This window comes from Dipodomys merriami, unplaced genomic scaffold (assembly GCF_024711535.1).
Source record: "Dipodomys merriami isolate MVZ:Mamm:240054 unplaced genomic scaffold, mDipMer1.0.p SCAF_198, whole genome shotgun sequence".
Taxonomy (NCBI): domain Eukaryota; kingdom Metazoa; phylum Chordata; class Mammalia; order Rodentia; family Heteromyidae; genus Dipodomys; species Dipodomys merriami.
Window position 1 is genome coordinate 1,315,041 of NW_027203359.1, and position 13,555 is coordinate 1,328,595.

General features: G+C 48.1%; 1 protein-coding gene across 1 annotated transcript in view; it reads left to right on the top strand.

Moving 5' to 3' along the window:
• LOC138831493 (nuclear exosome regulator NRDE2-like) overlaps positions 1 to 13,555 on the top strand; it is a 40,546-nt gene that overhangs the window by 24,896 nt on the left and 2,095 nt on the right. The window contains exons 6-13 of the mRNA XM_070028568.1: positions 35 to 437; positions 2,042 to 2,175; positions 4,577 to 4,697; positions 5,634 to 5,809; positions 7,763 to 8,149; positions 9,157 to 10,085; positions 10,982 to 11,120; positions 13,130 to 13,201. Coding sequence (XP_069884669.1) covers positions 35 to 437; positions 2,042 to 2,175; positions 4,577 to 4,697; positions 5,634 to 5,809; positions 7,763 to 8,149; positions 9,157 to 10,085; positions 10,982 to 11,120; positions 13,130 to 13,201 — 2,361 coding nt within the window. The remainder of the gene's footprint in view (positions 1 to 34; positions 438 to 2,041; positions 2,176 to 4,576; positions 4,698 to 5,633; positions 5,810 to 7,762; positions 8,150 to 9,156; positions 10,086 to 10,981; positions 11,121 to 13,129; positions 13,202 to 13,555) is intronic.

Here is a 13,555-nt window from a genome sequence, read left to right on the forward strand (position 1 = left end):
AACCCATGAGTAAATTGGTGTTTGTGTTGTTGAGGATGAGGCCATGAAGTGTCCTGGCCTGTGTGCACTGGAGGAGGGAGAGGAGAAGCGGAAGAAGTCACTGAAGCTCCTCCTGGAGAAGAAGCTGGCCATCCTGGAGCGGGCCATCGACTGCAACCAGAGCAGCGTTGACCTGAAGCTCGCCAGGCTGAAGCTCTGTGCGGAATTCTGGGAGCCCTCCATGCTGGTCAAAGAGTGGCAGAAACTGATCTTCCTGCACCCCAATAATACAGCCCTGTGGCAGAAATACCTTGTATTTTGCCAGAGCCAGTTTAGTACCTTTTCAATATCCAAAATTCACAGTCTGTATGGCAAGTGCTTGAGCACTCTCTCTGCAGTTAATGACGGCAGCATCTTATCTCACCCTGTGTTGCCTGGCACCGAGGACGCCATGTTTGGTAAGGAGATACCAGATACAGTTTGGATTTAGTAGAGAATGAGATTATATTCTGTTTTGCTATAAATTATCAAACACACACACACACACACCCACAAACACACAACAAGGTATGACTGGTTAATTATAATAGATTAGCCCAGCCCTCAAGATGGGTGGGTTAGAGCCAGAAAAGTTAGGTAACTTGTACTGGACAAGCAGTTCCAACTTTCCTACTTATTAGCCAAGTGAATGTAGCTGGATCTTTTAACTGTTTTGATTGTCTGATCTTACTTGTCAACACCCCTCGTTTTAGGGTCTCTAGCAATAATACACATGAGATGCCCTGCTGACCTCATAGATGTCAGGTATTACTGTGCTGTTCATGTTTTTGGTGTGTCCCAAAGGAGACTGGAATAAAAATTTTGGCAGTAGCCAGATAACGGAAGGCAGCACACAGTGCAGGGGCTGGGGCATGTCACTCATTGGTTTGAATTGTGGATTTGTTCCTCATTGGCTGCAGTGTGAGCTTGGGGAGATTCTTACCCTGCTAGAGCTCCTTCTCCACAGGAGCAGTAGGTTGCCTGTGCTGTGGGTATTGCGCGTGACCAACGTGCAGAGCGCCTAGCTCTGTGCGCATGCAGTAGACACTTGTTTGAGCAGAACTCCTGTTATCATCATTGTCAATGTCTAGAGACTGAGTTTCTCTAGAAATACTAAACAGTGCGCTGATGTAAATGGTGTCGTATATGGGGCTGGAACATGTATTTAGCATGTATCAGGCCCAACATTCAGTTTCCAACACGAATAAACAACAAAAAAAAACATGAGATTTTTTTCATAAAGCCTCATTTGACATTACTTATGATAGGCTGACATCGCATAAATGGAATTACATCCTTGTTAAGGTGAACTGAAATCAAACATGGAACACTGACTTTGTAGCACACTGGATGTGTGATGAAAATTGCTGGTAGCAAATGCCATCTATGAATGGGGAGTTCAGATTGTACTTTCCAATAACTACGCCATCTTTCCTGCCATTTTTTTTTTGGTGCCAGTGAGAATTGAGTGTTAGACATTTGGCATCAAGGTTAACTTCTTGACTTGTTTTTAGATACTATGTGTAGTTTCTTGTTGTTAATATTTACATTCTGGCCTGGAGCTGGTTGGCTCATGCCTGTAATCCTAGCTACTCAGGAGGCTGAGATATGAGGATCACGGTTCAAAGAAGCCAGCCCAGGCAGGAAAGTCCGTGAAACTCTTATCTCCAATAAACCACCAGAAAACTGGAAGTGGCGCTGTAGCTCAAGTGGTAGAGCACTAGCCTTGAGCTGAAGACCTGAGGGACAGTGCTCAGGCCCTGAATTCAAGTCCCCCTCCTGACAAAAATAAATAAATAAATAAACATTAAAAAATTATATTCTGTGGTAGTTTTAGATAAATACCAGAAACAGCAGACTTGGTTTACAGTGTTATTGTTGGCCCTTTTAGATTAGGACATGTCTGTACTGTCGGGTTGAAAGCTAAGAGCAGTTCTGGAAAAAAGACTTGTCTTGGTGTTTGAGTAGCTGTTCTTTGTTCCTCTGTGCTTCACCTAGGGATTCTTTGTTTTCTGGTTCACAGCCCTCTTTCTGCAGCAGTGCCACTTTCTGCGGCAGGCTGGCCACTCAGAGAAGGCCATCTCTCTGTTCCAGGCCATGGTTGACTTCACCTTCTTCAAACCTGACAGTGTGAGAGATCTGCCAACTAAAGTACAGGTACCAAGCTCGCCTCTCATGACCATTCTCTGTGTGTGTGTGTGTGTGTGTGTGTGTGTGTGTGTGTGTGTGTGTGTGTGTGTGTGTGTGTGTGTGTGTGTGTGTGTGTGTGTGTGTGTGTGTGTGTGTGCGTGCCAACTAAAGTACAGGTACCAAGCTCGCCTCTCATGACCATTCTCTGTGTGTGTGTGTGTGTGTGTGTGTGTGTGTGTGTGTGTGTGTGTGTGTGTGTGTGTGTGTGTGTGTGTGTGTGTGTGTGTGTGTGTGTGCGCGTGCCAACTAAAGTACAGGTACCAAGCTCGCCTCTCATGACCTGTGTGTGTGTGTGTGTGTGTGTGTGTGTGTGTGTGTGCAGAGAGAGAGAGAGAGAACAAAAGAGAGAGAAAGAGAGAAATATTTCCCTGATCCAAGAGAGAGAGAAATATTTCCCTGATCCAAGAAAAACTCCATGATGAAGCTGGTAAAATATGGATAGATAAAAGAAACCTCTATCCCTCCCAAATCTAGAGCCTCAGCAATGGCCTTAGTTTTATACCTGGGCCCTGGTTTAAATGCAGGTCCTCTCTATTAGTCAGGGGGCAGGGGGCATGGCACACTTAGACTGGGATCACTCTTGAATGCCCTGGAGCTTGTGTTGCTGATGCAGTGAAGCTTCCCACTGCCTGCAGTCTTGGCCTGAGTTGCAGATGAAGTTATCTGTAGGTTCTTGTCAACACCAGGCCTCACTGAGGTGGGTTCATCTTTTAGATGACAGATGAACATTGTCAGCAGTGTTATCAACAATAAAAACATCTCAGAGCTACTCATGTAAGATAACCTGACTCCTTTTTCCACTGAAGGAAATAGTTTTCTGCCCTGCAGGAGGGCAGGGAGGAAGATGGTAGAATGGCTTGAAAGGTCTTTCTGTGTGGGCAAGGACTCCATCATGTGGTAGTTTCATGAATTGCCAGTATAAACCATTTTTATCATAATTTTACCTCTAAACAAAGTTGGCTTAGAGACTCATACCCATTAATATAAGTGTGACAGGTTCTTACCAAACCACCAGGTCAAACAGTTTTAGGACATGCTTTTATATTTTAAGAATACAATGTGCTCCAGAAGTGATTCTTAGCCAGGGAACTGTGAGCGCTGAACCCCCACCCCCCACTCTCTGCTAAGCCTGCTGGCTGTCCCCAGGACCTCGCTGGTGGGTAGAGGACACTGCCCATGGCTGATGCCCTGAGGACCACCGCTCTGTGATGTTAAATAGTAACAGCACCTGGCTTTCCCAGCCTTCACAGGACAACTTTGAAGCAACGCTTCTCATGCAACAGTGTCCCCCTTGCCTCTGTAGCTGAGAGACATGGTTACCACCACGCGTCAGCATCACTGGTCCGGATTCCTGTGGAATAACCACATTGGTTGTAGAAGTTATTCTTTTTGTCCAATCACTTTTACAAGCGCAAACCTAAGAAGAGCAAGCAGTCTTCCAGCCCCTTCCTGGAGTGACAGGCACACACTTGCAGTCTCACGCCCCATCACACCCTTGTTGCCATGCCCTTTGGTGGCTCCTGAGGGACCATGCTGGTCAGCGCGTGCAGCCCTGCCCAGGCTCAGGGAGTGGAGGCCTGTGGCCCTCGGCCCACGATGTCCCTGTTGGGAACTTGCTTGTCCTCAAGAGATTTCTTGGAAAAGCTTTTGTGAGAGTAGGTTGTTGGCTCTCTTTCAAAGTCCTGCTGCCAATTGATAAGCGGATCACATTCCTGCTCAGCACTGTGCTCGCCTTCCATTCCATGGGGAATTATTTATTTCCAGTGAGCTGGTTTCCAGGACCTAGTGTCCTGAAGATGGGGGTGGGGTGGGGGTGGAGGAGGGCCCGCATGTGCATGGATGCCCTGTGCCCACAGTACCTACTGACGCCTTAATAAGCGCTGAGCACCACACTGTTAAGATAAACAGTTACTAACGCGCGAGTTGCTGGGTTTCCTTCCCTTCAAAAGGTCTTGACAACAAATGACTTCAGGTATTGTTAGGGACTCCCACGGCATGAGAGGCGCCAAGGACGGTGCCACTGTCACTTGTCCCTGGTGAGTTCCCTTGGCAGGATCAGAACCAGGAAGTTAGTGCTCATGCCCAGCTGCAGGCTCCCATTGCCACACCTAGGCCTGGCTTCTCGTGACCTAATCCTGAAGATGAAGTCATCATTTCGCCTGTGCCATGTTTGATTTGTTAGACATCACTGGGTCCAGCCCAGCTTCCAGCATGCACAGAGGTAGGCTGAGGTGATGGGCGGCCCACTGAACCAGGTGATTCTTTTGCTGCTTTTGACTCACACATTAGGGGTCCTAGCTTCTAATGCCCAGTGCTCAGCAGTTTTGTACATGGTGGGCCTCACTTGGGGTCTTTTAAACCTCCACAGGTGGAGTTCTTTGAGCCCTTCTGGGACAGCGGGGAGCCCCGGGCCGGGGAGAAGGGCGCCCGGGGCTGGCGGGCCTGGATGCACCAGCAGGAACGGGGTGGCTGGGTGGTCATCAACCCAGGTAAGCCTCCCCCCCCCCCCCCCCCAGTAAGGGTAGATATGCTGTTGTCTTCCTATTTAACTGTAAATACTGCTTATTAGTAACATAAGGACATTTACAAACATCAGAATGTAAAATCATACATTAAAGTGGATGTCATGGCAGGATAGGCTGTTTCTTCCCCACGGCCACCTGAAAGCGTCTACCTCCCTCAAGTCTGAGCACCACTCTCTCCCGCCCTCTGCAGACTTGAGCTTCTTTTATCAATGTGTTCTAATAAGAAGCAAGCTTTTGTTATAGCTTCCACCCCCATTCCTTTCTAGTGTGTACTTAAAACACTTTTTGTTCTTCTGGCTATGTATAGATTAACAAATCCTTTGAAAAAATCATTGCTTTTTAAGGAGTGTTAAAAAAGGATTAACTAGCATGCGTTACACTGTCATTCCACATGACCCAAGTGCTTTACAGATCCACACTGGAGAACAATGTGGAAAGGTGATTTTTACTATCAGGGCAGGGCTCTGTGTGTCCCCTTGGAATTAACAATGTATTACAGAAACTCTTGCATTGAATTTAGTATAGTTCTAAGAATCTAATAGCGCCCCCTCCCCAAACAGGGGGGAAAAAAACGGATGGTTCTCTTGTATCTAGAAAATGGGTTGATAATCATCTTTGTTTTTATTTTTAATTTCTCAAATCCATCTTGACACATTTAGCATTTAGAAGGTAATTGGGACTCTATTCTGCATTTCTTCTTCATGTTTTACTTTTACTTCTAGTTATTCTGTTGTTGTTAGGTCTGTCTGTCCAAAGCCATACAATCTTTTGATGTATATTTTTTTGCGGGGGGCGGGGGAGTGATAGTAGAGTTTTGGCTCAGACCCTCACGCTTGTTAGACAGGCGCTCTACCTTTGGAGACACACCTGAAGGCATGCCCCTCCCCTACTTCTGCCTAGATGACGATGATGATGAGCCAGAAGAAGATGACCAGGAAATCAAAGATAAGACTCTGCCCCGGTGGCAGATCTGGCTTGCTGCTGAGCGTTCCCGGGACCAGAGGCACTGGCGTCCCTGGCGCCCTGATAAGACCAAGAAGCAAACGGAAGACGACTGTGAGGATCCCGAGAGACAGGCAAGTGTCCTGTGCCGCCGGGCGGCTGACTTCCCTCCTGCCAGGAGGCTGCGGGGCCTCCTCTTGCCCGTGCTCATTTCCTTTGCCCCGGTGAGTGGGGAGCAGTGTCCCCTGGTGTAGTTCCTGTCCCCCGGAGGGAAGGAAGGCTCCTATGGCCACTCTTCTGGAGATGGCCTTCCAGGTCATTCACTTAGGTTTTCTTTTTTTTTCTTTTTTTTTTTGTCATTGTAAGGCCTGAACTCTGGGCCTGGGCGCTGTCCCTCAGCTCTTCAGCTCAAGGCAAGCACTCTACCACTTGAGCCACAGCACCACTTCCATTTTTCTGGTGGTTTGTTGGAGATAAGAGTCTCATGGACTTTGCCTGAGCTGGCTTTGAACCGTGATCCTCAGATCTCAGCCTCCTGAGTAGCTAGGATGACAGGCGTGAGTCACCAACGCCCAGCGCCCACTTAGGTTTTCATGTGACCCTGGGGAAGGAAGGCTGTAGATGCAGGTTCTATGGTCTGGATCACTGTTGTAGATTCCTTAATTATATCCACTGTCCCATCACACTCTTGGGTCTGTGGACATGTACATGCAGCAACTAGATTGGACTAGAAGGCCCAGGGACAGGATGTAGAGGCCATATTGGGGCAGCTGGCTCACACAGTGTCTTGATGGAGAGGGAGCGAGTGTTGTCCTGTTGACAGCGGGCACTTGTGCTGTGCCACCTGCCCTCTGGCTTGGGTACCAAGTAGCTGGCAGCTTTTGACGGAAGAAATGCTATTTCAACACCTGCAGCCCTAAAGCAGTACTGGCTCTAGCTTCTGTGTGACCTGTGATGTGTATAGATCAAGATGTCTTCTTGGTAACAGGCTCTGTCCCTCCCTGCAAGTGAAGTGCCTTTAGATGGAGGGTTTTGCCTCTTGTTCATTGCTTGACACCTGTACCTGTGGGAAGGCTCCTGGATGCTGAACAGATATTTGATGGGAGCTTGATGGCTGCAGTGTGCCAGCATTTGGGGTGATGCATGGGACGGCCATGCTGGAGTTAGGCTGCAGAGGAGTGGGCATGAGGAGGTGCAGCTTCCAGGGACGCCTTCCCCCTCCGGCCTGACGCAGGGAGGAGGGCAGGGGGTGTGACTCTACCCCAGAGGCCTCTTTCCTGCTGGAAGCTGAAGGCATGGAGGAGGGCACTAGAGGAGTCTGTAGACTTCATGGTCGGCTTGCAAGTTGTTTTTCAAGGTTCAGAATTTCGTTTGTCCCCTGGAAGCAGATTTCAGAGCAAATGGCTGCTATGAGCAGTGTCTGGTCATTTAGCTTTTTCTCTTAATGGAAGCCTGTGCTTGTGTTCTGAGGTCCTCTGCTGAGAGACATAATCAGCTAGCCAAAGAGAACCTTGACACAAAGGATAGTGTCTTTGGCTGGATGTCAAAAAGGAGCTACATGAAATCAGCTGCGAACATGCACCACTGTATTGGTTTCTTTTCATTGCTATTCACACACTCCATTGCTCCTGTTCCCTTCTTACTTGTGCCCGTCTATCTCAAGCAGATTTCCTGAAGTAATCTGTGGTCAAATAAATCACAAGTAGTAAATCATCCTTATTGAAGACAAAATAATTTGCCAAACTAACTACGAAGCAATTGTGTCGTTCGAAGGGAACCTGACTAGGTTTTCTGAAACTCTAGCTGGATGCTAGGAAAGCTGTCAGCTTCAGCCTCTTGGTCCCTCCCTCTCCCCTTGCTCCTCCCCCCCCGCCCCCAGCATTGCAGGAATTGGGGGGGGGGTGCCCAGGCATCCCCTGCCATTGGGGCTGTTCTCCAGCTTCTAGATTGTCTTTTGTGTTTTACAGAATTCTTAGCTCCTATTTAAGATCTATTCTGAGTAATGTTGATTCGTTAGTACACTGCATAGAGTTGTGAGGCGTTTACTAGCTTGATTAAACAGGTCCCGGATTCTGCCTTTGTTGCAGGTGCTGTTTGATGATATTGGGCAGTCTCTGATCAGACTCTCCAGCCAGGCTCTGCAGTTCCAGCTGATCGAGGCTTTCCTGCAGTTCCTGGGCGTGCCTTCAGGCTTCATCCCGCCGGCCTCCTGCCTTTACCTGGCCATGGATGAGAGCAGCATCTTCAGTAGTGGACTCTACGATGAAAAGCCCTTGACAGCCTTTGATTTTTCATTTTTGGGCATCAGCTGTGTTGGCCGCATGGACCAGTTGGGCTGTCTGCGGTGGACCTGCGGTCACAACCGAGAGGGCGAGGAGTTCATCCGCAATGTCTTCCACCTCGTGATGCCCTTGTTCTCAGGGAAGCAGAAGTCTCACCTTTGCTTCTCCTGGCTGCGGTATGAGATGGCAAAGGTAACTTCGCATCTCCCCCCCCCCCCCCCCCCCCCCCGGGGCCTTCTCTCTTGTATCAGATCCAGTACCAGATCCAGTACAGGCTCCTTTGAGTACTGTGTCCCAGTCCTTCCTTTTTTTCAGGGACTGCTGATGGCACCTCAGGCATGGCTCCCTCCACTTCCCCCACCCTCCAGGAAGAGGAGGCTAGCAGGCACCAGCCCCGATCTCAGGGACTGGAGCTGTCTGCTGTGTGAAGACTTGTCTTACCAGATGTCTATGATGATATGGGCACTTAGTGTTAAGAACCAAAATAAGCTTAAGTGGGGTTAGAGGATTTAGGGCTTATTAGAATAGAGAAAATAAGCTACTTATCCTGTGATTTGTAACTATCTGTTGAAAAATTAGTCTCCATCTGGCGTGCTGCCCTCTGCTGGCCACTCTTAGTATTGACTCCTAACACTCAAAGTTCTCCAGCTAACTACTTACTACAATTTAAATATACCAGATTGTTTTAAAATAGTGTCTTTGAAGGAGGGTGCCTGTGGCTCAAACCTGTAATCCTAGAAGCTCAGGAGGCTAGGATCTGAGGATCGTGGTTCAAAGCCAGCCCATACAGGAAAGTCCATGAGACTGCTATTTCCAATTAACCACCAGAAAACCAGAAGTGGTGCTGTGGCTCAAAGTGGTAGAGCACTAGCCTTGAGCAAAAAAAGCTTGGGAACAGTGCCCAGGCCTTGAGTTTAAGCCTCACAACCAACCTCCCCCCAGCCCACTCCTCCTCAAAAAAGTGTCTTTGGTAAAGTGTAGTGAACTCATCTCTTTGGAAAAGAAAATTTGGAGCATAGCAGCCTTAAAGTTCCAATTTGTTTCTCAACAGAGAGAGTTTCCATGTTTTATTAGATATGTAATAAAAGAAGTACAGGTGTCTTTGCATTGCCAGGGCTTCCTGAAGTTACAGTGTTTCGGGGTTTCCTGGAAATTCTAGAGCACTCAAAGTCATTCTTTTCTTGTGTGTGTGTATGTAGGTCATTTGGTGTCTGCACACTAAAAACAAGAAGAGATTAAAGTCACAGGGGAAGAACTGCAAAAAACTAGCCAAGAATCTCCTCAAGGAGCCAGAAAATCGGAACAATTTTTGCCTCTGGAAGCAGTATGCACATCTGGAATGGTTGCTTGGCAACATAGAGGATGCCAGGAAAGTTTTTGATACAGCACTCAGCATGGCAGGCAGCAGTGAGCTGAAGGACCGTGAGCTGTGCGAGCTCAGTCTGCTCTATGCCGAGCTGGAGGTGGAGCAGTTGCCAGACTCCAGAGAGACGGCCACAGCCCGGGCTGTTCATGTACTAACCCAGTTGACTGAGAGCAGCCCCTCTGGGCCATATGTTGGGCAGGTAGTGGCCACTCGGGTTTTGAAAGCTCGGAAGGCTTACGAGCATGCACTGCAGGATTGTCTAGGTGAGAGCCATGTCTCTGATGGAGCTCCTGCCGATTCCTTGGACTGCCTGTGTAGTTTGGTCCGGTGCTTTATGCTCTTCCAGTATTTGACCATAGGAATCGATGCAGCTGTGAGGCTATATGAACAGGTATTTGCCAAACTGAAGGACTCCGTTTCTCCAGAGAGCCCTAGCCTGAAGGACCAGAGCCACCCCCAGAGTTTGAGCAGTGTTTTAGAAGCTGTCAGCCTGATGCACACAAGTCTGCTGCAATTCCACATGAGAGTGAGTGTTTACCCGCTGACTCCACTTCGAGACGCCCTCTCGGATGCTTTGAAGCTATATCCTGGCAACCAGCTGCTTTGGCGGTCTTACGTACAGATTCAGAGTAAGTCCCACAATGCCAGCAAGACCAGGAGATTCTTCGATACAATCACCAGGTCTGCCAGACACTTGGAGCCATGGTTGTTTGCAATTGAAGTGGAGAAGCTGAGGAAAAGCCTGGTGGAGACCGTTCGGAGGTAATTACAGGCCACCTCTCTCATGTGCTTCACAGGCCTTTCTGCAGTGAGTGCTGTCTCCTCCTGTCTGCCAGGCCTCCACAGCACAGCCGTGGATGTGGCACAAGGCCAGGACCCCCTGCTGTGGTGCTCTAGGGGATCACAGAGTAGATAACTGATAGATGAACATGACACTTAGAAGGTAGACCCATCCCTCCACAGAGGCTGGGTGGCTGACTTCCAGGGCCAGCCATCTTGGGAACCTGGCTGCTGTTTCTGTGTGCAGGGGGAGGCTCAGGGAGTCTCAAGCTGAATTGAGCATAGTTGAGCACAGGCTCTGGAGGTCAGCTCTCTGATCTCAGTGTGGGCTCTGCCACGTAGTGCTGGGTGGCCTCAGGCTGTCGGTCACTTGACCTCTAGCAGGTTCCTCATCTGCCAGTGAAATAATGAAGAAGCCGGAGGTGCCAATGACGTCAGTGCTTGGCACAGACCAGTGCATAGTAATTGCTACGCTTCTTGAAGTGTCATGCTCTCCGTCGAGGATATTACGTGTGCAGATTAGTAATTGTTTAGGCATCATTGTTCATTGTGGAATCTCTGCTGATGTTTCAGTGCAGCCTTTGCAAAGGCAAAACTGCCTTTGCGTGGTATTTCAGTTTGCTTATTCCTTATTTCTTCCATTATTTTACTCACTCTGCCTGAGTCTTTGTCTACTTGCAACCAAAAGGTTTTCCTTCCCAGAGCGTGAGATTGCGTTCTGATACAGGCGAGGTTTGCCGACAGTGCTGTAGGCTGTGTGGAGCGGCAGCGCCGATCGCCGCCCCCAGACACGCACGGGCAGGGGTGCCATCCTCCGCCATACTGCAGCGACGGAGGGGAGAGGACGCACCTGGGCTACATGACACCTTGTCTTACAGGGTGGGCGGTAGAGAGATCCACGCCACCATCCCCGAGACGGGCCTCACACATCGGATCCGAGCCCTCTTTGAGAACGCTATGCGGAGCCACAGTGGCAGCCAGTGCCCCTTGCTGTGGAGGATGTACTTGAAGTTTTTGGTAAGATGATACTTTGACACCATTTTGTTTTGACAGCTCTAACTTTTTCCTTCAAAAGTGACAAAAAAGCAAGTGGGAAGGCTGAGGGGGGCCTCCCATTCGCCCTCACACCCCCAGTGTCACAAGCTTGCCGTGGTTCAATCCTTAAGGACCCTGATGGAGTAATGGCTGAGGCTCAGTGAGGACACAGCCATGTGGCTGGCTGGCAGAGACCAGGCAAAGAAGCCTTGTTGGAACAAACCAGAAAGACGGCTACACCCTAGCTAATCTGACCAGAAGTGGGAGGGAAAAGACACAAAGGGGACATCACAGCTAACACAAGTGAAATCCTGAGGATCATGAGGAAATACTTTGAAATGCAAACTATATTCAAATGAGCTGGAAAATCTGAGAGGTGGTACACTTTTAGATGCACTTAAATTTCCAAAACTGAAATAGGAAAAGTGACTTAAATAGGCCTATAACAAGCAATGAAATTTAAGCAGTAATAATCTACTAACAAAGAAGAGCTCCGAGCTGAGGATTTACTGCCCAAGTCTATCAGACATTTAAAGAACACTAGTACTCCTCACACTTTTCCATAAGCTAGAAAGGAGAGGAATGCTAGATTCATGAAGGATAATCCTCAGCCCCAAAACAGACAAGGTCACAGCATAAAAAGAAAATAGAACAATTGTCTGAATAAAATACTTGCAAATCCAATTCAGTAACATTAAAAAAGGTCGTCCACCATAACCAAGCTTAGAGAGAAAACCAGCTGAAAACATGGATAGTCTCAGACTTTTTTTTTTTTTTTTTTTTTAAAGCAAAAGCGACCCAGAATTTAATTTCGGAAAGGAATACTACTCTGTAGAACACCCTAGATTTTAGGTATAGAGAGAATATTCCAAGACTAAAATTTCTGATGTGAAGTCTTACTTTTAATAGATAAAAACCTATTAAGCTATCTTTTTCGTGTGTGTGTGTGTGTGTGTGTGTGTGTGTGTGTGTCCCCGTGTGTGTGTGTGTCCGTGTGTGTGTGTGTGTGTGTGTGTGTCTGTGTGTGTCTGTGTCTGTGTCCTGGGCCTAGGTGCTATCTCTGAGCTTTTTTGCTCAAAGATAGCACTTTATCACTTGAGCCACAGCTCCACTTCTGGCTTTGGGTATTTAACTGGAGGTAAATCTCACAGACTTTCCTGCCCAGGCTGGCTTCAAACTGGAATCCTCCCATCTCAGCCTCCTGAGTAGCTAGGATTACAGGCATGAGCCACTAGCACCTAGCTTTATTGTTTTTAATTTGAGAAAGGGTCTCCTTATGTAGCGCAGGCCACATTGAAACTCTCGATCTTCTCGTTTTAGCTTCCTGAATGCTATGGTTCTGCATTACCATAATCCCAGGCCTGGTGGTTTGATTTCTCTAAAAGAAAATTTTCATAAGATGGTAAAGATTAAAAGCAAAATGTCCTCATTTGCACAAGGTCATCAGCTTTACCTCAGTGACCACCTCATTTCAAGTGCTGCTACTGGAGCTAGGATGTAATAGCTCCAATAAAGGAGACATAGGACTTCAAAAGCCAGAAGTGATTTGGGCAAAGGTGGCTCACACATGTAATCCATGTACTCAGGAGGCTGAGATCTGAGCATCAAGGTTTAAAGCCAGCAATGGCAGGAAAGTCCATGAGACTCCAGTTAACCACCAGAAAACGGGAAGTGGCGCTGTGGCTCAAAGTGGTAGAGATTAGCCTTGAGTGAAAAAGCTTAGGAACAGTGCTCAGGCCGAGTTCAAGCTCCACGACTGATAAAAAAATAAAAAGTCCCAAGTGTTAAACATCACCAATCTGGTGCTGTGTGGATGGCTTGGCTGTGGTGCTGAGCTGGTTCTCTGGTTAGCTGGGCTCCATTCCCCTCAGCTACTCTGATGGAGCCAACTTCCCACACAGGTCAACAATATTGGGGACAACATGCAGATTGTACAGATTTTTTTTTGTCTTAGTCTCTTCAATTGATCCTATTTTGTCCTTTTGCCTTAGGTTTCCCTAGGAAACAAAGAAAGAAGCAAAGGTGTGTTCTACAAAGCACTTCAACATTGCCCTTGGGCAAAGGTGAGTTTTAAAACACTGACCTAGCTTCAGTTGAACTAGGCCTTTCCCAGACACTGGCTCAGTCCAGCCAGTGTCATCTGAGACTTAGCTCTGGGAGTGCAGTACCCCATCCTGAGCCTGTCCAGGGCCTTTTCCTAGTGAAATGGAGCCCTGTGGAATCTGAGCCTTGTTTCCCTTCCTTGCCCTGGAGCTGGTCTTTGGAATACAGCTATGGTTCAGCTTCCCACCATCTTCCCAGTGGATCCATGTCCCAGCCCAGTCAGGAGACACCCAACCAAGCGGACGGTGTCTGCAGTGTCTGCCGCCTCTGGCTGTAGTTGTATGGAACCTGAGCAGATGGGGCAGGCTAGGGGG